Source organism: Pelobates fuscus, chromosome 2 (assembly GCF_036172605.1).
Source record: "Pelobates fuscus isolate aPelFus1 chromosome 2, aPelFus1.pri, whole genome shotgun sequence".
Taxonomy (NCBI): Eukaryota; Metazoa; Chordata; class Amphibia; order Anura; family Pelobatidae; genus Pelobates; species Pelobates fuscus.
The window spans coordinates 29,992,175-30,018,630 of NC_086318.1; the positions used below are offsets into that span (position 1 = coordinate 29,992,175).

A 26,456-nucleotide genomic window follows, 5' to 3' on the forward strand; every position below is an offset into this window, starting at 1 on the left:
ATAAAAACAGCAGTTCTCTTAGAATAAAATACTTAAAGTGAACTAGTAGAATTAGGACCAAGTTAATGACACTTCAGATTGAATTAGACGAAATGCCCATATTTTACTGTTTCTAAAAATTATATGTTTTGATGGTGGGGCTAAAAAAGAACTGGGTCTGCAGAAATCTAAAGATTGATATCGCTGGAGGTACTCTTCCACCATAAAAAAAAAAAAAAAAAGCAAATTAAAAATGTGTTTTCAGGTAGTTGTATATGCGCTTTCTTTTCAAATTTCTTTTACATTTCTTTTGTTTCTTTACTTGTTGGAGTCTTTTGTTAGGGTTTATTAAAACACAGTTAAAAACACAGTTACATGAGAGTCTATTAACTAAGGCTCTTACAAGTCATCCTTAAAACAAAGACAGTCTTCCTAAATTAAAGGAACACTATAGTATCAGCAATACAAACAAGTTTTTCTGACAATATCATGCTGGTGTGGCTGTTTAGGTTCCTGGCTCCCCTGCCTGTTGAATGAAAAAGTGAGTAAACTCACAATTTTTCCCATGCCACACAAGTCTTGTCATGTCTGGCCCTGCCTGGCTCCGCCTCCATAGCTGAGATGATCAATTTTGATGATCTCAGCCAATCCAACGCATTCCCATAGAAAAGTAGTGGGAGACTACTGTGCATGCATGGCAAAATGCCACGCTGCACCAAAAGTTACATGTCTTTCCAAACCAGTTTTGTGAATGGGGAGTCACTGATCGTCTGAGATTGTCAGCAGACTGCTCTCAACCTATTGACGGCACTCTGAACTTCCTAAATCTGAAAATTTACAAGCCAGATGGTGCCGGGGGGAATGGAGACCAGCACTGGTGGCAACTTTGGGGTTAAATTGTTTGAGAACGTTTTAACCCCTAGAGGTAAAAGTGCCTCAGTGGGACTCCTGGCACAAAAACAACTTAATTTAGATGAAATTGTTTTGGTGCCGGCAGTGTTCCTTTCAGTCAATATTTGTCTCTGTTTAAAGGCAGCAATCTACCCAACGTTATTGATACTACTTCCCTAACCTAAAGCTTTATTGTGGAACCATTGCAAGTTGCTTTTGTTTCCAATACTGTAATATAATCTCCAATGTACAGATTCGAGAATTCACTCCAGGATTATCTTGTGAATAAAAATAACTTATCTAGTCATTTGTTATAAGCCATGTGTAGTATGTGTGTAATAAAAATAACAAACTGTAAAAATATGGAAGTTTGTATGTTTATGTAATGGTTCCCCAGAGATCGTCCCTTGTAATAACTCAAATAGGAAATTAGAAAACAAAAAGCTCGCACAAACTAAACCTGGTATTAATAAAAGGTTCTGTCTATGGATACAACAAGTCACATTATCTAACTTGGCCACTGAGATTGTCAAAGTGGAGCATTTTGTCACAAAATGTTTGATTAAGAAAAAACAAAAAAAAGCCAACTTTTAATTTTGAAAACGTCAAGTGCCTATTTCTGACCTCTGCAGGTGTGGCAGCTTGTATCTGTGTGAGAGCTGCACAATTAAAGGTTTAGTGAGGGGAAAAGTATTTGATCCCCTGCTGATTTACAACGTTTGCCCACTGACCAAGAAATGATCTGCTATAATGGTAGGTGTATTTTAACAGTGAGAGGCAGAATGACAAAAAAAAAAAAAAAAAATTCCAGAAAAATGCATGTCAAAAAAAGGGGGTGGAAGGAGGGGCGGCAAAATGCATCCTTGCCTTTGTTGCCAAAGATCCTTGCACTGGGAGAGGCCCTGATCTCCATTGTCTGGGTGCCTTGTAAGCGGTCAGTCCACCCCTGAATAAGTGACTGCTTTTATACATCACTGAGCTAGTGTAGGGTCCAGACTTTCTGCTCACCAAGGCTACATTTTCATATGGGGAAAGAGGAATGATGAACCCTGGCTAGTATTGTCACACATTTTGCAGTTTGTTTTGTAATTAGCTACAATGCATTGTTTATTAATTAAATACACATGTATCTGAACTAGTACAAAATAAAAAAAACAATATGCAATATAAAATATGTTATGCACTCTTCACTTCAATTAAAAAAAAAATAAGTGAATCATCTTTTTGGGATTTTGGAAAACCATTTATTTTTATTTTCTCAAATTCTGCATAAAAAAAACTATAATAAAATAAATTTAAATAAAAGATTTGTGTATAAAAGCACAGTTATCAAAAAAGTTAGTGGCTCACATTATCAACAAAACAAAATCTGAATCATTTGCAGGAATACTCTAAAATATTGTCTAAAATATTCAATTAATATAGGAATATATTATGGGTATTTATTTTTTCACAATGCATTGTACTCTACACACTTTGAAGGATCAGTTAGAAAATGCTTTTGGCAAACAGTCATTAATCTCTTCAGTCCCTGAATGTATTTCCGCTGAGTTTCATCATTCAGCACGTGCGCCACATGCCTGGAAGAGATTTTTTCACGGCCTGTACGGGCATGAATACCCACCATCGTAACACCCATAGGCCATGGTGCATTGCCTATGGCCATCTGCAGATAGGCATCATTTGCCTTTACATATTCCCTTTGTAACACGAATTTAATAATATCTGTTATCGATTCTTTGATGTCAGCAGGCAGAGTTTTTTTCCGCAGCTTCCGAAACAATGGTTTCAGATAGGATTCCGTTTGCTTATGGGTGGCACTTGCCAATTTCCCTGAAATGCTACATTTCACACTGGTTTCCCTTGAATTTAGATCTTTAGCCCATACACCAAGAAGGAACCTCAGGACTTTGTTTATTATGCCCATGTCTTTGATATCATCCCCTTTTCCTAAACACTCTCCCAAAGCCACAAGGTCTTCAATTGTTGTGTTTTCTTCATGGACTTTCAAATCGTTCTGAGTATCCTTCTCTCTTGTCTCCTGGCCAAGTTCAATTAGATATTGTTGGTCAATTTCATCCATGGCATCCTTTAAATCGTTTCGTAAACCTTGGTTTATTTCTGGAGCAAGGATCTCAATTTTTCTCAACCTGCGAAATGAATCATAATCTGTTTCTCCAAAGAGCCGGATTGGCTCACCTCTATCTCTTAACCTCCAAATGACCTCCTGGTTTGAGAGAGTCACTGGTATCTTCTCTTCAACTAGCTCCAAATCCAGACCTGGATTATTTGATGATGTAGGCACATTCTCTTCTTCTTGGCTCTGCACCGTGAAGCCACATCTTTCAAAATAGTCTTCCTTTTCTTTTTCAGCAAGTTCACTGCGCTTAAAATATTTTTTTCCTTCCACAAACAGGTCTTTTTCTGCTAGTTGCTTCCTCTTCCGGGCGATCTCAGCTTTTAAAATATCCATCTCTCTGGTATCCAGAAGCTGCGCTAGCTATAAAAAAAAAATAAACAACCAAGATTATAATATAAGATTTAATTTCAGGTTACATTCTATATTTTTTTTCTTGCTTATTATATTATAAGTTAATTTTAAAAATTAGTGTAATAAAGCTGGACTTCCTTGCCAAATAAGTAAAGTACAAAAGGTGAAAAAATGCAGCCTTTTAAATTTGTTTGCATAAACAAAGCAATACTTATCAGGTCCTAGAACAGTGATGGTGAACCTTTTTGAGCCCGAGTGCCCAAACCGCAATACATGCCAACTTTTTTTCCTCAAAGTGCCAACACGGCAATTAAATCTGAATAATGAGGTTTAAAGGAACACTATAGTCACCTAAATTACTTTAGCTAAATAAAGCAGTTTTAGTGTATAGATCATTCCCCTGCAATTCCACTGCTCAATTCACTGTCTTTTAGGAGTTAAATCACTTTGTTTCTGTTTATGCAGCCCTAGCCACACCTCCCCTGGCTATGATTGACAGAGCCTGCATGAAAAAAAAAAATTGTTTCACTTTCAAACAGATGTAATTCTCTAAATTGAACTTTAATCACATACAGAATGCAGTGTGGAGCGTTGCCATGGTAACGCGTGGCAATGCTCCACACTGATTGCTCGCGGGAATCCCGTAGATCCCTCCCCCTGCTTCCGATGCCGGCCGGCGACCCATGGCCGCGTGCCCACAGAGGGTGCAGCGTGCCACCTGTGGCACACGTGCCATAGGTTCGCCATCACTGTCCTAGAACGTGCACCCTAGGTGGATGATTTTTTTACATTGACAAGTAAAAAAAAGTTTGAATTCCACATTATCACAGAGTTGAGTGTTTAACCCCCTTCCTCCCCCTTCAGCCCGGTGGAAGTGGGACCCTGAGGGTGGGGGCACCCTCAGGGCACTATAGGGCCAGGAAAAAAGAGTTTGTTTTCTTGGCACTATAGTTGTCCTTTAAGGTATTCCCTTAAAGAATATCTAATCAAAATGTCCCACACGAAATACCATCATAAAATGACAAAGTGAGTTATATATTGATCATATTAGAACAGTGAAAAACTATGATTACGACTGAAAGGATAAGGTTTGCATTAGGATCATAGGACCAAATATATATATATATATATATATATATATATATATATATAACATTTTAAATGGAACATGGTTATAGTTCTATAACATACATTTACATGCTTTAAATATTATAATATATCAATAAAGAGAAACTGCCATATGAGAATTTTGCACAATTTTATATCTGACAATTTTTACATGTATTTTTTAAGTTTAATTTTAAAGCAAATAAAACACATTTAACCAATGATGTCACACCCACTGTGTTATGTAGGTAAAAAGGAAAAAAATAGACCAGATGCATGCTGGGAATGATTACATTCTAGGCAGAAGACTTGGTCAATTTAACATTCAGGTACATTACTCCATTCTAATAAACTATTTAAAGAAGCACAAACAACAAGTTTTTTTAAATCAAATAAAATACAAAAAACCAAATCAATAAAACAGTCGCTGGGAATCAAAACCCCTTAAAACACATTTTTTTTTTTTTACAAAAAAAAAAAAAATTATGCAAGCCCTTAGTAGATCTGTCCCTAAAAAACAAACTTGTCAGGGGTTCTACAAGGGCCTATTTATATGGCTAATACAGAAGATATAAAACCTTAGTGTCCAAACCTATAAATAAAACCTGGCACATACAGTGAATGAGCATACAGTTATGCTAGCAACAGCCTTCAATGGAAAAACAGTGTTCTAAAGACGTTTCAGCCCTACAACTTTGTATTTAATATTCAGATGGTGCAGATATATTCCAGTACCTTATAAATATAATAAAGACTATATAGTGTAATGCTGTCACATTTATTCAAAAAACACACATTGAACCCAATAAAATAACTGAATACATAACTCCCATGCTCAGCTGATCAGTTTAAAGTTATTTTATTGCATCACTTGGATGACTAAAGCGTAATCATTTTGGTGGGAAAAAAAAAAAGACTATAATGCTAAGAGGTGAAAATTGAATTTACCTTGTAATTGAAAAAAAGCAGCACACTTGATAAATCACTACAATCACACATCCAGGATGTTTAGAGAATAGAACAGAACCCACCGGTAAATCCAGTGGTTACTCTTGGTGTCTGTAACTTGGAGAGATGTCTTGAATGCACTGGATGAATAGGAAACTATAGATTGGCATTCTGTAACAAGAATTTGTATTGGGTAGATTGGCTGGATTTGTCTCATTGGATACTGGTCAATGGCTTTGAAAACCATTAATATGCTAATAAGGTTTCCCACCTGTTATATCCATATTCACAATGAAGTATTGAAATTCAAACAAAGCATTGGTATTACAATGGCTGGGACATGAGAACACTCACCTTAACATTGTGTATGTAGATCTCTCAAAGTGGACTTAATCAACTGCATAGTTTTACCAATCCCACCCACTTCCTTTCCATATACTAAAGAGAGATTTAATTGTGAATTTCATGGGAGTAGTTTTATTAGTGGAATGATATAATCATGGTTTCAATTAGGGTTTTTTTTTTTTAACAACTTTTGTATAAATTAGATATTAGTTAATATACAGTCCTGAAATAGACATAGTTTGTTGGCAAATTGTGTAGCTAAACATAACAAAAGTATAAAGTTTGTTGCTAACTTGAATGATTCAATTTTTAAAGGGACACTATAGTCACCTATAGCCACCTAGACTGTTTCCTCTCAATGTATTGGTCTGAGTGCCATGACCCTGTTCTTTTAACTTTGCAATGTAAAACATTGCAGATTTTTATTTTTTTTAGAAACTAGGGTTAAATCCACCTCTAGTGGCTGTCACACGCCTCACATGAAGCCAATAGAAAGTAATGGAATAAATGAGAAACTGTGACTGTGGGGCAGTCTCTTTGCACCAAAACAACTACATTATGTTTTAGTGGTTCTGGAGCTTAGAGTTGTCCCTTTAAACTACACAGTTTATGATAATACTCCTGTTTAAATTGTTTTTATATTGCGTTACTGTATAAATTATACACTTTCATAAATAAATGAATAGTTTAAAAAAAAAAAAAAAAATCCTTTCAAGTAAACATGTAATTCGATACGGTTGCCATCAATCCTCCACTGTTTACAAAGGGTTTATGTATGGCGAGAACATATTGTATATATTTAGTACAACAATGCTACAACATCTCCAAACATAAAAATAAATAAAAGTAAATTAGAAATAATTTATATACAACTGGAGACACCATAAATAAAGTGGATATTTTTGGTGGGTAGGTCGTTTAGAAACCTTTATTTTAATTGGTTAGTAAAGTTATTACAGCATCCATTCAAATCAGTTAAACACTTTTATCAATTCTCCCAAATATTTCATTAAGCAAACTATTAGATTTAATGACCATGTGGCAAAATCATGCATTTAAGCAAGTAGAAAGGCAGTTTAGCATGTATAGGACGTAAATGATAATAATCACGTGGCCAGCACTATGCAATAGGCCAGGGGTCCTCAAACTCTGGCCACCCCAGATGTTGCTGAACTACAACTCCCATGATTCTCTGGCTATCTATGTAATTCAAAGAATCATGGGAGTTGTAGTTCAGCAACATCTGGGGGGCCATAGTTTGAGGACCCCTGCAATAGGCTGTGTGCCTTGTCCTTTGAGTAATACTGTGTTGAAATGGTCTTTTTCTTTGTGGGAAGCCAGCCTGGGGTGTGACCTTTCTAGACAACTCACCTCCATACAATGCCTGATGAATGTAATTTGACTATTTGTCTAGGGAAAGATGCCTGACTAAACAAATTGAATGGGCGGTAACTCTCTTCCTAAAGAAATGTCTTCTCTAAACCAATATGTCAATGGTTTGGATAATCCTTAAAGTGCTAGAGTGGCACTCTCTGGCCACGAATGGGGTGCATGGCAATGTATTTGGTGGTTTTGCTAGTTCAATAAATAAACATGATCATACCAGGTCCCTGGTATATTAATATGGCCAATGGATTATTTAATCATATGGCCCCAATAAGCAAAGTGCCCCCTTCTGGCTCTTTATTTTGTACAGGGCCATTGGGAAGGTCCTTTCCAAGTTTAAGATGATCTCTGGGGATTTCACAAAGATATCCATTGTCATTGTCATATATACACATATAATAAAAAAAAATCAGCACTCCCAGGTAGCTGTCTTGGGAACCTCTTTTACTAAAAAGTTCAATAGTCAACATTTCAGTTCCATTCAGGAACTTTCATCAGTGCAACCACTTGTACTGATGAGAGTTCCTTTCACTTTTAGTAAAATAAGTTCCTAAGAAAGCTACCTGGGAGTGCTGATTTTTCTCTTTCATACATTTAGTGCAATCAAGCACCGGGTCAAATAACTAAGTAGGAGTGCAAGGCTTTTTTTCCTTTCTCATAATATATATATATAAATTATTTTTACTTTTTTAATGTATTTAATGCATTTTAAAATGAATTCCTTTATCTTTTCTTTAACTGATGCAGTCAAGAGCCGTGCTTTGTCACTCGCCTGGAGCAAAGAAAGTTGGGGGAATATCTGAACTGTTTCACGTCTGTTTAATCATTTTAGTCCTACTGAGTCCAGGTGTTTAGCTGGCTGATTTTAGGGATTTGAAAGGTATGATTTTCCCCTTTATATGTTTTTACGCATGAGTGGGCATCTCACCTATACCAGGCAGCCATGTGCTGCCAAGCATTGAGGAGGTGGTCCAGCTAATGTTGCTAGAACAATTTTATAATCCGCTTGCTGTGGAGACAAGGGAATGGGTCAGGGATCACCGATCCCTCAACCTTACCGAGGCTACCAGGCTGGCAGATGAATATCAAGATGCCAGGAAGACAGAACGACCCGTACTCTGTCCTCAAACCAGACTTGCTACCCACACCCCTGGTTTTAATTCCTCTGCAACAACAGCCCCCACTGCATGCCAGTACACGGCCAGCTCCACGGACAGTGCCTCGATGCTTTAGATGTGACCAGATTGGGCATGTACAAAGCAATTGCTCCATGGAGCGGTGCTGCATGGAAGGGTAGCATCACAGCCTCCCAGTAACCCAGGCAGGTGTTCACTACTTTCAGGCAAAGGGACTTCCAAATGCTATGGCAGTGGGTGTGGGGGTTGACACCTACACTGCCAGGATGGAAAATGACTACCAAGATAACAGGAGGACAGAACAACCCGTATCCTGCTCTCAAATCATACCTGCGACACACACCCCTGGATCTAATCCTCTGCAACGACTGGGCTCCCCACCACCTCAAGCCAGTACACAGCCTTCTCCATGGACAGAGCCTTGATGCATTAGATTGGGCATGATTGGATCAATTGCCCCTTGGACCAGCCTTGCATTACTTGATCCTGACCCAGCCCCCCCAGTAACTCGGACTGCTGTTCACTGCTTTTGGGCAGAGGGACCTTTGAACCCTGTGGCTACTGGTGTGGGGTTGGATACTTTTTGTCCAGATGAATACTGGGGACAATTACATGAAGGTGACCCAGTACAAGCTGCGGCCACTGACAACCAAACTCACCACAAGCAAACAGTCTTTGTTAACAGGAAGTCAGCTGAAGAATTGCAGGATACCAGGGCAACTCTAACTCTGGTTCAAAGACACCTGGTCCGGGAGACAGATAGAACCGAATGCTCTGTGTTGGTTCAAGTTGCTGGAAATGAAGTATACCACTTACCCACAGCAAAAGTCCATCTTGATTGGGGCGCTGTATCTGGCAATGTGGAAATCGGGATAATGAAAGACCTACTCACAGAAGTACTACTAGGAAATGACCTGGGCCAACTCACTTCCTGATTCTCCAGCCCACCAGCAATGGAGGCAAACCTAGTTACAACCCTGCCACAGGCTTGCACGATGGAGGCTGTATACACTCGGACTAGGCACAGACACCTTCATGTTTGGTCTGGGAGCTGTATAAAGCCAAGTTAGGGACGGATAGTGGAGATCATCCTGTGGGTTATATTAGAAATTGTTGCCTCAGGAGGTGAGCTATGCTGCTGTGAAAAAGAATACTAGGCCCTGGTCCGAGCACTGAACAAATTACAGCCCTATCTGTATGGACACCTGCTTTCTCTACTAATGGATCACAACCTGTTAGTGTGGCTTAACCAGGTGGCTGGGAACAATGGCCACTTGCTATAGTGGAGACTAGCCCTCCAGTCACATGATTTTATGATCCACTGCATACCTAGTAAATAGAACGGAGATGCCAACAGCTTGTCCCAACAGAGGGAGCTGGGGAAATAACTGTTTGCACTCCGGACATCTCCAAGAAGACCCGTTAGGTTCAGACTGTGTCAGCCGGAATTATGGTAAAGGGAGAGAAGGGATACTTTGTGGAGATACTCAGCCTGAGTATTGGAGCTCCATCACATGGTGGAACTGACTGCCCATATTTATTTGCTAAGGTGATTTTAAATAGTCTTGTCCAATTTAAAACTGCATTTCTGGATGTGCACTGATCCTTAATCTGTATTTTGTATATATCATGGTCTTTATGGCGTTACCACTACTGAGAAATGCATGTTCTGGATCTGTCCCTAACTCTTTTATACTGTGGCAAACTCACTGTTAGAACCAAATCAATAAAACCAATCTCATCTGAGTATTTCTCGGTTTACAAGCAGTAACAAAAATAGTTTAACCCCTTAAGGACACATGACATGTGTGACATGTCATGATTCCCTTTTATTCCAGAAGTTTGGTCCTTAAGGGATTAAAATAAAATAAAAACAGTATAACTTGAATGATTTCATTGAAAACTAGAATATGTTACTGTCTAATCAGGTTTAGATTTTTTTTTTAATTTACTGTAATTGTCATATTACTGAATCCTGATGACCAGATGTTAAGACCATTTTCTGTATGATTAGTTAATAGCTAAATAGTTACCTAAATAGATTAGTAGGGGTGTTCTAAGGCCACATCAGTAAGATGGTTTACATCTTACAAGACGAAGACTTGTTCAAACTGGATTTGTCTAACCCTTCCTTTTCAACCAAGTCTATTCTTTTCCTCGTTAATCCTATAAAATGTACTCAATGGGACAAATTGGATTTTGCAGAATAACAAATTTGCTGTAACTTGCCCTGAGGTGACCTTTACCCTGTTTGAATACAGTGAGTGACCCTCTGTGGAGGTAAACTACTACCTGATTAAAATAAAGGACAACAGGACAGAGACGCTCTATGGTCTCCTATTGCAAACAGCAGTCAAGACATTGAAATACTGCAAATTCAAACCAATGAGAAGTGACCAGTCCATTAATCTGGCTTTCCAATTCTTATCGGGTGATTAAATATTAATTCTGGACTTGAGTTCACTTTAAAATGACTAAAGGATTTTTATCGCAGCAAAAAAGGTTAATGTTTTAGACCTTGAATATTATTTTAGATTGTCAGCTTGCGGTTAAGGTTCCCAAAACCCACAGGGTCAACTTTATTTCTGTTTGGCATTCTAAGATTTTTTTGTTATACGCGGTACTCACCGTGTCTGGTGCTGGGATGCTTGTCAGATCTATATCAATAATTGACGATAAATACTGTATGTTACTTGGGATGCTATTCAATAATCTTTCAATTTTAGTTTCTGAGAGATAATGGACATTTTTTTAAAATATTTTCGGCAACTTAATATAATATAATGTTAATCATTAGTTAAATCAAGACAAAAAGCTTAAAATAAAAAAATCTGATTGAGTGGATTTCTCATCTATTTAAGATTTTTATTAAGTGACAACCAACTCAAACACCCAAAGTGCATTTACAAATATGCAAAAATGTGTAAAAATAAACAATAAGTGAGTATTTCGTTACATGGACATATAGTTAAATGATACTGATATTAAAGTGTTTATATTTGTCAACTGTTTATATTAAAAAAAAAAAAAAAGGGAAAATGCAAGTGGCCTTTCTTAAAGGAACACTCCGCTGACCATATTAGAAACTTTTTATACAGAGGGTGTTTAATTCTAAAAATGCTGATTCTTAATAGAAATCAGCACTTTTCTTAACTGTCATTAATATGGGATACTTCATGTCATTATTATGTATACATAATGTCATTATTATGGGATACTTCAGCAAGCTAAATGGTTAGGGTGCTAAAGTGCTTTATGGGTGTGGAGTGGCCCCTTAATGTATGAGCCATTACATTATTTGTTAGGAAAAAATCATTGCCTTGTTTACACATTGTACTGCATTATTACATATATTGGTGCTATATAAATAACTTTAATTATAATTGGCATCATGACTGATTTGAAGAACCTATCTAGCTCAGATTTATTATTAGAATTGGGTCAGGATACTGGACAGGGTGAATTTGTTAGAAGCATCCAACTCGGAACCTGTCTCAATATTAGACCAAATTTTAGGACTTTTCTTTAATCAACATCATCTGACCTTGTTTTCATCCATGCAGGTCTCTAGGTAACAGAGGTTCCACGATAAATGGAATGTGTGTGGGTCCTCCTCCAAATTAAATTCTAAATAAATATGTATTTCAGTATTTGTTTTACATAATCTTAGGAGCGCCAAAGAGATTGAATATTGTTAACTGCATATTTTGATTAAACTATTCATTGTTAATCTTTAATTTAGGTAGGGACAATGTGTTTTTTTTTGTATAAACATATCTGTTGGTATTCAATTTACAGGGAAACTATAGTGCCAGGAAAACAAGGTTGTTTTCCTGGCAAAATAGTTCCCTATAATGCCCCTCTCTCCTCCATGTTGTGCAGAAGGGGATACCTGATTCCAAAGCCGATGTCCCTCTGTGCTGGCTAGGGGTCCACCTTCTCTCCTCCACCGCCAACGTCAGCCGCGCTCGCATTAGAATAGCCCCATAGGAAAGCAATATATAATTCTTTCCTATGGGGTTTTGGGTGATGCTGGATGCCCTCATGCATGGCATGAGGACGTCCAGCGTCAGTTGGGTGACCAAAATTCACCTAACGACCCGGAAGTCCCTCTAGTGGCTGTCTGGTAGACAACAAATTGAGGGGAAGTTAAGCCATAAAGATAATTATTGCAGTTAATTAAAAGCTGCAATGATTACCTTTACAGGGTTAAGGGACCTAGCAATACACACCCAGACCACTTTAATGAGCCAAACTGGTCTCTGTGCCGATAGTGTCCCTTTGAGAACGTATTCTAAAATTTTAAGAATAGCTGTTGTATTTAGTTGAAGAGTTAAAATAGAAAGCAGTCATTAGAGGGATGTTATATTGTAGAGGCTATGGTGATAAGAAGCAGTCACTAAAAAGAACCATTAAAATCCTCATGATTTCAGTGATTTTTATCTTCATCTCTGGGATTCTACCTCCTGAGCGATTTTCTTTTTCAGCAAATCATCCTTCTGTTAATTTAGTTGCAGTTACGATAGCAGTATTGATCAGAATGATTCAAATTTATGACCAGGATCATTTTGAATCCATGTTTAGGAGGAAAAGGCCAAACATGAAGTGAATATTACTATTTTGTCCTTGTGGATATTCTTACCTATATAAACACCTTTTTTCTGTTACAGACATATTTTAATGTGTTTTCATTAGAATAAACTTCATGATTGACCCCTGACCTGTTGTATTCTATGATTTACCTTGCTTTTATTAAAATAAAATGTGAAGTGGCTTACTTACATTACAACTGATTTGCAGTAGTGTAGAATATGTTCGCATTGTATGGATGAAACAATTGTGGCAATAATAGAAGTATAATAATAAAGTAGATACCTAGATCAAAAGATGTTATCAAAGCCTTTTGGTATTTCACTTGGTAACTGTATTCTAAAGAGTTTGCAGTTGGCTAAATGAGACTTGAAATATGAATATGTGTCAAATTGCAATTCTTATATCTTTAAAATTACTTTTTCCCCTCATTTTGTGTGTGTACCCTGCATAGAAAATGCTGGATGAATGCCAAGACAGAAGGACTTGCCAGATTCTTGTCAACAGTCGTTTGTTTGGTTCAGATCCATGTCCAGGAACGAGCAAGTACCTCGTCGTATGGTATAAATGCAGACCAAGTAAGTATCCCTGGGGTCAAAAGAAAATGAAATCTCAGTCTTTCTTAATGCTTCATATTTTGAACCTTGCATGATCATATTGCATGTGGATGGGTTTGGAGATTAAAAGTTGTTGTGTGAAGAGAAATAAAATGTAAAAAAAACCTATTTTTTTTGGTGTGCCCCCTGCATTAACTGATAACATACAATATTATTTAATCATGTTCAGATTTTTGTTTTCTGTTGTTAAACAGTGGGAAATCCAAATACAAGTGGTGTACTGAGTGCAGACATTTTATTGGTCCAGAGTCAAGCATAAACAGAGTTAGTTTGTCTCTTAACAATTTCCTGCCATTACGGCGTTCCATGCCACCCCCATATTATTGGGCTTTTAAGGCTTTGAGCCCCAGGAAGTCCACAGTACTCAACTCCTTCTGGGGGACTGCCTGACAGCCCAGGCAGTCCTCCCCCTGCAAATTAAACCCCCGCCGGCCATGTAAGCTGCAAAATGAAAGAAAAAAAGTTAATAATGCCCACAATTATTATAAGCACATATATATCCCATTGTACAGCACTCCGGAATTTGCTGACGCTATATAAATAATAAAATAATAATAATAATAATAGAGAGAGAAAGATAAAATAAATCTGCTTGGCACTCTCTTGACAACTTGTTACCATTAAATTGAGCCTGGGTGCTACCCACGTTCCGAATATAACCAAACAATATAAAGGGTGCACTCACAGAACTTGATCTTGAAAACGATCTTGAAAAAGACGCGCTGAAATGTCGGTCGATTTGCAGACAGGATATTTTGTTTCTTTTTTAAAACCACGAGTTAAATTTATCAAGTCCTGTGAGTGCACCCTTTTTGTTTGTTTGGTTTTATATATATATATATATATATATATATGGTCAAACTGAACATGCAGGGTGCTGCTGTACTCGTGGGACATTACTGAACACAAATGTGAGTGTTTTATTGCAATAAAAGTTAACAGTATTAAAATATTCACAGTTAAAATGCCATGCAGAACTAAAAAAAGAACAACATTTCTTAATTTCTCACTTAGTTTTTTAGATTTTATTCAAAAACAATAAATGAACAAAATGATATATAATAAGTGTGAGTTCACCTAATATGAAATAAGTAGATTATGATTAACCCTTTAAGGACACATGACATGTGTGACATGTCATGATTCCCTTTTATTCCAGAAGTTTGGTCCTTAAGGGGTTAAACAGACATATAGCTCGAAATTAAAGATTTTGTTTTGATCAAAACGTGTACAATTGGTTAAATCATTCGTTCTCCAAAAATTACAATACTGAACGGGACATTGAAATCAACATAAAATATGTACTGTTTTGTTTTTTCATGAGATGCTCTATTTTTATTTAAATATATATTAAAGACTTAGACAAATTGCATTGAAGGAAATAAAAACCTCAATCTAAATGTATCAATGTTTTCTGTTTCTGCTCAAATGTGCAATAATGCAAAATGAAAGGGGTTACCAATGGAATGTGCCTGCTTGTTCCACTGGTTTTCATGGTGATTGCTCCACTTCCAGTAGTTTAGATGAGTTTTTAGAACGAGACCCTGCGCCAGGGGCGTACCTAGAGTATTTGGCACCTGGGGCACATCCTGTGATTGGCATTCCTCCCCCACACTCCTAAAAAAAATACCCATAATTTTTTATGGTTTCAAGAAAAAAAAATAATAAAAAAAATATATATATATATATATATATATATGAAACCAGCGGGCTGCACTCACCTGAACATGCATAATTTTTGCCTAGATTAGGTGTTTAAAAAAAAAAAAAACTAATAACATATGTCAACATTGAAGCTGCTGTTTAGTGAATAAGTGAGTGCGCTGGATCTTGTGTAATATATATATATTACTATATATATTTATATCAAAATACATTAAGAATGAAAATATATAAGCATATTTATTTATTTATTTCTAATTAAGACTGATACCTCCATAGGCACATTCACAATCTGCTGCCCCTCTCTTCTACCAAACACCCTGCCACCATTCAAAAAAAACCTGCCCCCTCTAAAAACCCCTGCACCCCTTCCAAACGCTCCCCACTCTCTACAAACCTTTGTTCCCCCCACAAAACACCTAACTGCCATGAGTAAACCCCTGCCACACTCTACAAATCCCTGCTCCCCCTACAAACTCATGTGACACCCCAGAACATCCTTACCAATCTCTACAAACCCCTGCCCATCTTTACAAACCCCTGCCACCCTCTACAAATCCCTGCCACCCCCCACAAAAACCCTGACTTCTCTACAAACCCCTGCCACTACCACAGAAAACCCCTGCCACCACCTACAAACCCTTGCCACCCCCCACAAAAACCCTGGCTCCTCTGCAAAAAAACTTCCCATCTCTAAAAAACCCTGCCACCCTCCAGAAAACCCATGCCCCCCCTACAAATCCCAGGCTCCTCTACAAAACCACTGCCACCCACAACAAAACCCATCACCCACCACAAAACCCCTGTCCACCCCTTGCAAATCCCTGCTCTCCTCACAAAACCCCCGTCACCCCCTACAAATCCCTGCTTCCCCCACAAACCAACTTATCCATTAATTTATATCCATTAAAAAACAAATAAAAACAGCAGACTCACAATTAATGACAATGTCTCCCATCAGTCCCATGTACAATCCATATTGTTCCGACACCAGGAAACTGTTCCCAGAAAGTGGAGTACAAGTGTATCATTAGATGCATGCACTCTACACTCAGGACACTAGGACCATCCATTGTTAGTGGCCGGCTGGTGTAATTGTCAGGTAGCCTAACATGAATGACCTGTCGGTTGTTTGGGTGGAACTGCTCCCTTGCCAGGTAAGTACTCCCCCTCTGGTCCGCATCAGTAAGGCAATTCACATCACTGGCCTGACCCTTTCTACCTCGCCCATGGGCATCCCACTTCACAGGATGCCAATGTTTGGGGTTTGTACATGGTTAGTTTCTCCAATTAATTTACTCCTCTAATTTGAGTAAAAAGCTTTGCTTCAAAAATATAAATTGCAACCCATTTGTTTAATTCAGTAGCCAATGTTTCTTTGTAAGCTTAACTTTTCACTGATTTGCAAGACAATTTTAAAATGAGATTTTAAAACAGTTAATTTTGGAAGTTCAAATACTATTAACCATAATACTGTAACAGCTTTGTGTAACTACAAGGTAGGTGATTCAGAGAGCACGCTATACTCAATCCCAGCTCTCAGAGAGGCTTGTAACTGTCATGATTTGTAAAACCAATTTGACTATAAGACAGCTCCCCTCAGCTGTCAGACAGGCAGCTGCAACTCCTAATTCATGTCTCCCTGTGTTAATTTTGTTCAAGTCATGCAGTCTGGTTCGTTCACTCTCACTCTGCCATTCACAACACACAGCCTTGAGTCAAGCTATGTGTAAACTGGCAGCCTCTGTGTTATGGCTGTTATCACTTTATAGACCATTATCAGTCACCATATATGATTAGTGGAACCGGTACTGTATTATAACCGGCTCTGTATTATAAACTACCCATCAACCTCTGATTATGATCATATCTCGCTGACACGAATGAGTCTCCAGACTAGTGGAAATAAGAAAAGCTAAAATAGTGCATAAACCCATCATTAATAAACTCATCATATCTACCGTTTTCAATGGGTTTCTATGGTTTTTCTCTTTTCTTGTTAATTTTTTAATTAAAATAACTGGATTTCCATTTTGCTTGCAGCCTCCCTCCCATGGAAACGTCTTCCTATAAATAAATGGGCAACTTTATATAAAGTAGATTGCTATGAATTCTGGATTACCTTGATGTGTTCTTTGGAATATATCAATTTATATCAATTTATGTTTGATGGAGCCTCCTTCTGGTGAGGGAGAGGTCTTGCTGATACTGACACTTTCTGTGCCAGTGCAATAGCAGTAGGTTCTTTATAAAGTTAATATTTTTCTGTTTTCTGCATATTTTTTAATATATTTTTTTCAATACAATATATAATGCTTGGGGGTTTGCAATTTTTAATAAAATCCAATATTTCAGCATGTGAATTTTCTGCTAATATACTTCTCAGTTATTCACACAGAACAACCTGGTCCTTGATCACTCTTAGCCAATCAGTGGTGTCCCTGCCTGATGCTGCCCGGACCTTCCCTCTAGGATTTTGTAAAGTGGAAGGACAGGGGGTCACAGAGTGGTTAAACTGTTTAATTAGTTAATCCCATAAATTTGAATTAGTTAATCCCATAAAGGTGAGCCAGCCCCAGGGACATCCTTCAAATTGATTAAGTTGTTATAGTTCTCTAACTGTACCTTTAAACACGGTTACTGTATTTGCCATTAGTTTACTGTGATGGTGCCTTGCTTAACTTAAAATAGACATTTATGTTATTTTATTATTTCTTTTCAGATGAATATAAGAGCAAAGTAGCCTGCGAGGATGACAGACTGAGGTTAAACTGCAACAGAAATACAGTCATTGCAATTTATTCAGTGATTTTTGGAAGGGTTCAGGGGGGCAGCCTGGAATGCCCTTACCAAAACCTTGGCATACCTTCAGTAGGTAAGGTTCCATTTAACAGGTTGCATGGGATATAAAAACTCTCTGTTCGTCTATTTTACTGTGAATTTACCCATTTTGCATGTCAAAGGTTTATGGGTTAATTTATGCCATTCATTTGTTTTCAGATGTTGAGAATAGATACAATTATGTGAATATAATTTAATTAATTATAAAGTGATCCTCTGTCAAACATGCTCGAGCATACTTTGTCTTGGATTTAATGAATTACTGGTTAACTTCTCAAATTGTTTTCAGTGCCATGAAAGGCTGACTAAACATCACAAAAATATGGGTGCCAACGTTGCCCATCACTGCACTAGCATTCTTTATACAATTGCTATACTTGGAGATTTAGTTTGGTCCAAATCGGGCAGATTTCCGAATTCAGAACCAAAATGTATTCGTAATCTGAATAAACTGAATAGTGTGATAGGCAAGCCGTTTTGGATGATTCAAAATTCGGGCCACAGTGCCTACTACTAGAAGCCACTGCCACTTAACACCAACTTTGAATCACAAATGGACAGTCTGAGAGTTGTTATTTTGTTAAATTAACACTATAGGTACAATTTGTCCCCCTTTATTTTAGACCTTCCCCAGCAATTTTCAGTTCAAATCAAAAGCATTTTAACTGAAATTTGAACCCGAACTAAAAATCTTTCTCGACCGAAATTCTTTTGATCAGAAAAATCTTGGAAATCTGAACCAAATGCGTTCAGAAGAACCAAAAATGTTCAACATGAACAAGTCTAATCGTTGCCAATTTCAAATGTATTTAACAAGATCACTCAGTTGTCTGATAGCAATAACCCCCCTCGCAATTTCCACAGAATCTGAATTGTCCATTGTACAATAGACAGATACAGTATTATCTACATGTAGGGAAAGAAGAACTCAAGGGGACATTGGGACTGGCTATGAAAGGATAAACACTAAATAATGGTTTCAGTGGGATCAGTAATAGAATTAAGATGGATTAACAAGAACAGTTATCAAGAACAATGATTCATTTGACAGATGCAGATGTTATGTGAAGGAACTAATCTGCATGTAACTTAGACATCGGATCTCTATGGATGTCTATACATATTGCTATCCAGGCCTAATTGGAGGTTAGATTAACGTATTCAAAGAGACAATGTAATAATGGATTAGAAAATATTACATAAACACATGATTGTACAATAAAGTTTTGCTAGGAAGATATCATGAGATGAGGATAAGAGATAATCTTCAAAGTACTTAATTCCTCTTAATAGAGAACTCCCCTTAACAAAATAAAACAAAAACGAATCTGTGTCAATAAAAGCCAAGTCTATGAAAGTTATTTCGTATTTTACTTAATTGAACAAAAAATCTGATAAATAAAAAGAACTCAAGGCAGCGTGCTATTTATCTGTATATCATTGCCCCCACCAATTGTCCATTAACTTCCTTCAGCTCATGTCAGTCAAAATATATAAAAAGTGAAAGCAAACACAAAACACAGAATAAAACAATAAATATTACCCCGTTTGTGGTGGGTAATTCAATGTGCAACTGGGGATCTACAGCTAATAAATGAAAGAAATTCTCATAGTGTATTATGGTTTAAAAACATTTGTAATGTACATGGTTACACTCACCTTTTATGGAGCCAGCAATATCGGCTCGATTTGATAGTTAGCAGTTGTTCAACTATTAGTATATGGAAGTAGTAGATATCCCCATCAACATATGTCTTCTGATAACTTCAGTGTCTTAGTGTAGCTCATATGGTGGGATACATACAGCAGGAGGTTAAAATAAAGTACAACAATTGTGTAAGAAATGAAGTAAAATCTTACATGTATGCTTAAAACCGTCTACACAAGCACAACGAGTTTCGACCTGGTTCTTCATCAGGGTAATAAGAGTGAATGAGAACAATTTCTCTTGAAATACTCCCTAGAGTCCCATTGACATATTCATTTTATTTGTTTTTTGCAATCTTCCAATAACACTATTCGTTTGAAGGGAATAACCAATGGTGCCCGATATTAACCATTGGAAAATGGACATTTCACATTATAGATAATGGTTCCACATCACTGTATGTTCGGTATTGGCAATATTGGTAAACCGGAACATGGGTGAAGAGCGTTGCATCACCAGATATTTGGGCGTGGCGATCTTGGATAACCTCAGAATCCTATATCTACAATGTCTTCTAGTGCATAGTGATATAGACCCAAATATTGATCTTTGTTATATTCAGAGGAAGCCCAAATCATTATTACAAGTGCAGTTGGAGAAGCGTGAATTAGACACCAGACGTGTGTTGGTTATCAAAATAAGCGTCTGTCGTTTTTTTAGCAGCTGGGTTTTTATACATTAAAAAGTAAGTGCTTATGGGCAAATACTCATAGGACAGTAGTAGGAAGGGAGTGAAAGGGTATGAATGCCATGTAGTGGCCAATTTTTTGGGATCCACAAATAATCATCTCAAAGCGTGTTTTTCAACATTTTTGAAGATCTGAGTTCACGGCATGTTAAAAACTTTTATAATGGGAAATACTCCATATGTAATATTAACATAGAAAATACATAGTTATTCATGGATGGCGATACAAAACTTACTTGCGTACTTAATATTTGTCCCTATAATATTACACATAATAATTGGACTGATAAAAAATAGGGGAGGAAATTATCAAGATTAAAAAGATAGGGGGAAATATCCCAATATTATTACACATGATTATTGGACTAGTTAAAAAAGAAAGGGGAGAATATTCAAATTCTGTATCCTAATAGATAATTATCTTAAACAACTAAGAATCATATGCTATTTCCTATCATTAATAAATAATTAAAAGGGAAATAAAATATATAAGCTAATAAAAAAAGGGTATATGTATAAAAAAAACATATTTACGTCTACCTCTATATTAGGACGACTAAGATATTGTTATAACATACTTTTGACATCAAAATAAAAAACTTAATTCTAATGATCTTAAAACATTTTTCTCAATTGATAATAAAGGGATTTTTAGTTGTGGAAACTGTGCAGGATGCTGGACCACTTACAAGAAGTTTTAGATTTTGGGATACTTTAAAAACAACAAAAGAAAATACTAAATCAATTCAACAATTACCTGCAACTCCAAAAGCATAATATATTTATTAACCTGGCCCAGTGGATTAGGTTATGTGGGCAAAACCACTCGAAAATTAAAAACCAGGGGAGGTGAACATATTGGAACTATGAGGAGAAAACCAAAGTTACCTTATGTTACCTTCAATGGTGCTGGACCAAATCTATCCCCATAGTGGAAGAGGGGGTGAACACTTAAATAAGAAGGAGATTAAGTGAATTCTCGAGCTGGACATCCTAACGTCACTGGCTCTTAATACAGATTTCAAGGGAAAAGTTTTTTATAATAATATTTTCGTGGTTATGATGCTTTGACTAATCCATTGATATTTTATTCATTGCTACCAATAATCAATCAGTTGGCTGAGGATGATGTGAATTAAGGGCCACATTCTTCCAGTATGTATTCTTCCCTTTAGTGTGGATTCTCAGTAGTTCGGGGTTATGCTATTGTATGGCACTTTAGAATATGTTAGCATTTTATAAGCTTATAGCAGCAATAATATCACTCCTGTTGACTGGGGGTAGGGGTCCATATTGTTACAGTTGACATAGTGTCACAGTCAATGGGTAATTCTCCCGTCACAAACAACATAAAATAAATGATTTAGTTGTTTTGAATAATTTTCTTTTTACTTTTGATCTGTCACAATGTATTCTTTTGAGAATTCATATTTTTGAAAAATAACTGTGGCGTATGTGTTTTTAAACATAGCTCAGATTCGTATTTACGGTATTTATTTTGATTAATAAAGAGCTTCCTATGCAAAAGGAGCAGCCTGATACACAGATAAATTTTTAATGCAAATACGAATATATTTCAACTCCCATGATTACTTGATGTAATAAAATTGTGTCTGTGTCCATAATTCACTCACTTGCATGTTTTTCCAACTGTCTATATGGAGTGCCTTATGACTATAAATTAACTTAGATGACGTGTGATCACTCAAAATTTAAACATTCTGACTTTGCAAAGATACATGGGAGCTTGAATTTCATCATCATCAAAATTAAAAGGATGGAGAAGCAAAATCCCATTTTTTTTGTCTTTCATTTATAGACCCTAATATGATGATAAATTGAACTTTTCTTTTTTCCAGAGTGCCAGTCATTGTCTGCTCTTCCACTGATGACCAAACGTTGCCAAGGTCGGAGAAGCTGTATTGTTTACGCCAGCACCAATGAATTTGGAGACCCATGTTACCCTGGGGTTCGCAAACACCTGAATGTCATTTACACCTGTGGTGAGTCTCACTTAAAATGTGCTTCTTTTACTGAAGTCTTTTGTTCCAGAAGAAAATCTTGTATCTTACATCTTTGGTACAATTTTCAATCATGTATTTATTTAATTCTTTATATTGCTCAGATTCAAAATGGTTTCCTTTTTGTTGAAATTCTGTTTTCTATGAATATGCTAATTATGTTGGGAAATGGTACCAAGATAATTTCAAGTTTACGATTATTACAAACATCTGATGTTCCATGAAGTTGTATGCTATATTATGACAATGAATTATGGTTTGTTAATGAATTATCTCACCTTGATAGCGCCTATACTGTTGGGTCTTGCTGAAATGACAATCTTTTCAGTGAAGGATTATACGTGGGGTCACTTGGGGCAGTGCCCCACCATTGTTTATGTGGTAAAAAAATGATACCTTATGTGGTAAAAAAAATTCTGCCCCGTTATCTTAAAACTTCACTATCACGGAGTTTCTTCCCTTTTATGGCATGCTCCAGAGAGAGACATTTTAGACATTGTACCTATGGATTTTTCCCACATGTAAATGCATTTTCATGCACATGGTTTGAATATAACTCCTGTGGCACATCATGCGATTTAACCAGGCTGCCTATAATTATTAACACACAATGTTATATTACTTATAATCACTATTATGTGTGTGAGCACTGAAAAGAATGAGGTGTTTTAAAAAAAAAAAAAAAAAAAAACAATTCTTGTGGTATCACTGATCATTCTGTTCATAAATTAATGGGAAAGAATTGCTGTTGGCCATTCACGGCATTTCTAAAGACTTTATGTAAAAGGGAGAGTGTTTCCCCCAAAACGTGTAACATTATACTATTCTTTGTTCGGTGCTTCCATTTCTCGGGCTAATTGAGCTGTGTGGATTCTGTGAAATTATCACCTTACTCAGGTAAAAGGCTTGCGTGCAGCTGACAGACTATCAGGTTAACTGCTCTGTGTAATGTATCACTTACATTAAAAGGCCCATCAAAACATATGGCACAAGTAGGAGATGCATTTTGTTATGTCACCAGATGTCTGTGTAATAAATGCTTAGTGCACGCTCTACAAATACAGGCGCTACAAAGTGCCTTCTGGGTAATAATGTGATAAGATTTAATTTGTATGAATATACTTTAATTTGTATTACAAATTCAGGACTCAATTTAATATTTTTCGATAAGCTTTTAAAATATTTAAAGGGAAATTACAGTCCCAGGAAAACAAAATTGTTTTCCTGTCCCTATAGCTCCCTTTAGTGCCCCCTCTCTCTTGCCTTCCCCCTGCCCTTAAAAACACTTCTGTCACTTACCTGATTCCAGCGCAGAGGGACTTCCTGTAACGAGTATATACCCCTACACGCAGGATCCAGCCTAACAGAAGACAGTACAGAGGAGAGATACGTCTACCGGACCTTAGAGTGGCCGGACTCGACGTAATAGGATAAAACAGAGTCAGGAACGATCCGAGGTCAAGGGCACAAAGAGACAGCGTAAACGAAAACTAGCCGGGGACTGGTACACAGGAATCAGCAAGCCGGCAAACAGTACAGAATAGGATAAAGCGAAAACGAAGTCAGAATACAAAGCCAAGGTCAAATACGGAGAAACACAACTGAACACAACAAGCACTAAAGGGAACTGTAGCAGAAACCACGATAGGGCAACGAACTAAGGGAAAAGGGTAAGTATAAGTAGCCTTCAAACTAATGTGATTGGCTCCTGTCACTTCCACTCCCCCAACAGGTAAGTGTATGGGGTGATTGGCATGACAGGAGCCAATGGGAGCCTTTTTGCAATTTAGGCTCCCACTGTCTCTTTAAGAGCGCGCCCGAGATTCGCGGCGCGCTCTTAGCTGCAGGCGGGACACGTGACCGCTTCTCGCGGTCACTGCCCGCCTTCCTGTCTGAACAGTCGGACGAGCCGCGCGCGGCTCGTGCAGCCGCAGGACCGCGCGCGGCTTGAAGAGAGGACCGCGTCCGGCCCCCGGATAAGGTAAGTACCGCTACAGTACCCCCCCCTGAGGACACGCCCTCCGGGCGGGCAGGACCAGGCCTGGCAGGAAAACGCGAATGGAAAGAACGTACAAGGCGGGGAGCATGAACAGCATCCGCAGAAATCCAACTGCGCTCCTCAGGCCCATAACCCTTCCAATGTACCAAGTACTGAAGCCGACCCCTAAGAAAACGAGAGTCAATAACAGCAGATACTTCGAACTCCTCATGACCCTCCACAGAGACAGGAGGGGGAGTATGCCGGGTATAGCGGTTGCGTACGTAAGGCTTCAACAAAGAGGTGTGAAATACATTGGGTATACGCAGATTCTTAGGCAGACCCAAGGCATAAGAAACGGGATTAACCTTATGTATAATGCGATAAGGACCAATGAAGCGGGGAGCCAATTTCATAGAAGGCACCCGGAGGCGAATATTCCGTGTGGAAAGCAAAACCCTGTCCCCCACAACATAGGAAGGAGCCGCTCTGCGATGCTTGTCAGCCTGAGCCTTCTGGCGGGCAGCAGAGTCCACCAAAGAACGCTGAACCTGCTCCCAAGTATTACGCAAACCAGCCAAATGCTCATCCAGAACTGGCATGCCCTGAGAGGAGAATGCAGCCGGAAGAACAACGGGATGCTGGCCATAGACAACGTAAAAAGGGCTTTTGCCGGAAGAATCATGAGTGGCATTATTCCGAGCAAATTCAGCCCAAGGAAGCAGGTCAGACCAATTGTCCTGATGGTGAGACACAAAACAACGGAGGTACTGCTCAAGAGACTGGTTGGCACGTTCAGCAGCTCCATTAGACTGGGGATGGTAAGCGGAAGAAAATGAGAGGGAAATACCCATCTCCGAACAAAAGGCTTTCCAGAACCTGGAAATAAATTGGCTACCCCTATCGGATACAATAGATAAGGGAATACCATGTAATCGAAACACTTCTCTAGCGAAGATAAGAGCCAATTCCTTGGAAGTGGGCAACTTGCGAAGAGACACAAAGTGAGCCATTTTGGAAAACCGATCTACTATCATTAGGATGACTGTGTTACCATTCGAAGGGGGTAATTCAACAATAAAATCCATTGATAGATTAGACCAAGGTCTCTCGGGAACGGGCAACGGATGCAACAGCCCACAAGGAACTCTACGAGAGGTTTTCATACATGCACAAGTAGTACAAGCACTTATATAGTCAGTAACGTCCTTACGTAAGGTATCCCACCAGAAATACCGAGAAACGGCTGACACTGTTTTGGAAATACCAGGATGTCCAGCAGTCTTAGTATCGTGATAAAGTGACAGAATATCCCGTCTCTCGGGAATGTCAACGAACAATTTATCATTAGGCCTCTCGCTGGGTGCCATGCCTTGTTTCGCTTGTATGGCCTGCAAGAGGGACGAGGAAATAGACAATATAGTAGTTGCTATTATCCTGTCTGGGGGAATGACAGGAGTGACATCAATCTCCTGTTTGTCAATAGTCTCGAATTGTCTGGACAGAGCGTCCGCTTTGGTGTTCCGGTCACCTGGCCTATAGGTGATTATATAATTAAAATGAGACAAGAACAGTGACCACCTAGCCTGCCTTGAAGACAATCTTTTAGCTTCGCTAAGGTAGGATAGGTTCTTATGATCTGTAAATATGAGAATAGGATCCTTAGTTCCTTCTAGCAAATGTCTCCATTCTTTGAGTGCTAAAATGATAGCAAGGAGTTCGCGATTACCCACATCATAATTCCTCTCTGCCTTGGACATTTGTTTAGAAAAGAAGCCACAAGGATGCAATGGCTTGTCAGGAGACTCTCTTTGGGATAAGACAGCACCTACCCCTATATCGGAAGCATCAACCTCAAGTATATATGGCAATGAGGGGACAGGATGCTGTAAAATAGGGGCAGAGGCGAACGTAGTTTTAAGAAAGTCAAAAGCCTGAAGTGCCTCAGTAGACCAGACACGTGTATTGCCATCCTTTTTAGTCATACGAGTAATAGGCGCTACTATAGACGAAAAACCTTTGATAAAACGTCTATAATAATTAGAGAAACCCAGAAAACGCTGGATGG

General features: G+C 38.0%; 2 protein-coding genes across 3 annotated transcripts in view; one reads left to right on the forward strand and one right to left on the reverse strand.

Annotated features, from left to right (window-relative positions):
* LOC134586501 (protein eva-1 homolog C-like) overlaps nt 1-26,456 on the forward strand; it is a 303,306-nt gene that overhangs the window by 84,930 nt on the left and 191,920 nt on the right. The window contains exons 3-5 of the mRNA XM_063442046.1: nt 13,328-13,451; nt 17,875-18,027; nt 22,249-22,392. Of these exons, the coding sequence (XP_063298116.1) occupies nt 13,328-13,451; nt 17,875-18,027; nt 22,249-22,392 (421 nt within the window). The remainder of the gene's footprint in view (nt 1-13,327; nt 13,452-17,874; nt 18,028-22,248; nt 22,393-26,456) is intronic.
* Nucleotides 2,321-5,828, reverse strand: LOC134585414 (pre-mRNA-splicing factor 18-like). 2 transcript variants are annotated; one of them, XM_063440828.1, is made up of 2 exons: nt 5,771-5,828; nt 2,321-3,370 (listed from the first exon to the last, which is right to left on the reverse strand). In XM_063440828.1, exon 2 carries the CDS (start codon nt 3,341-3,343, stop codon nt 2,321-2,323), a length of 1,023 nt encoding a protein of 340 aa, XP_063296898.1. In that variant the 5' UTR covers nt 3,344-3,370; nt 5,771-5,828. The 2 variants fall into 2 exon arrangements, with proteins under 2 accessions (XP_063296898.1, XP_063296899.1); XM_063440829.1 differs by lacking the exon at nt 5,771-5,828 and adding an exon at nt 5,500-5,557.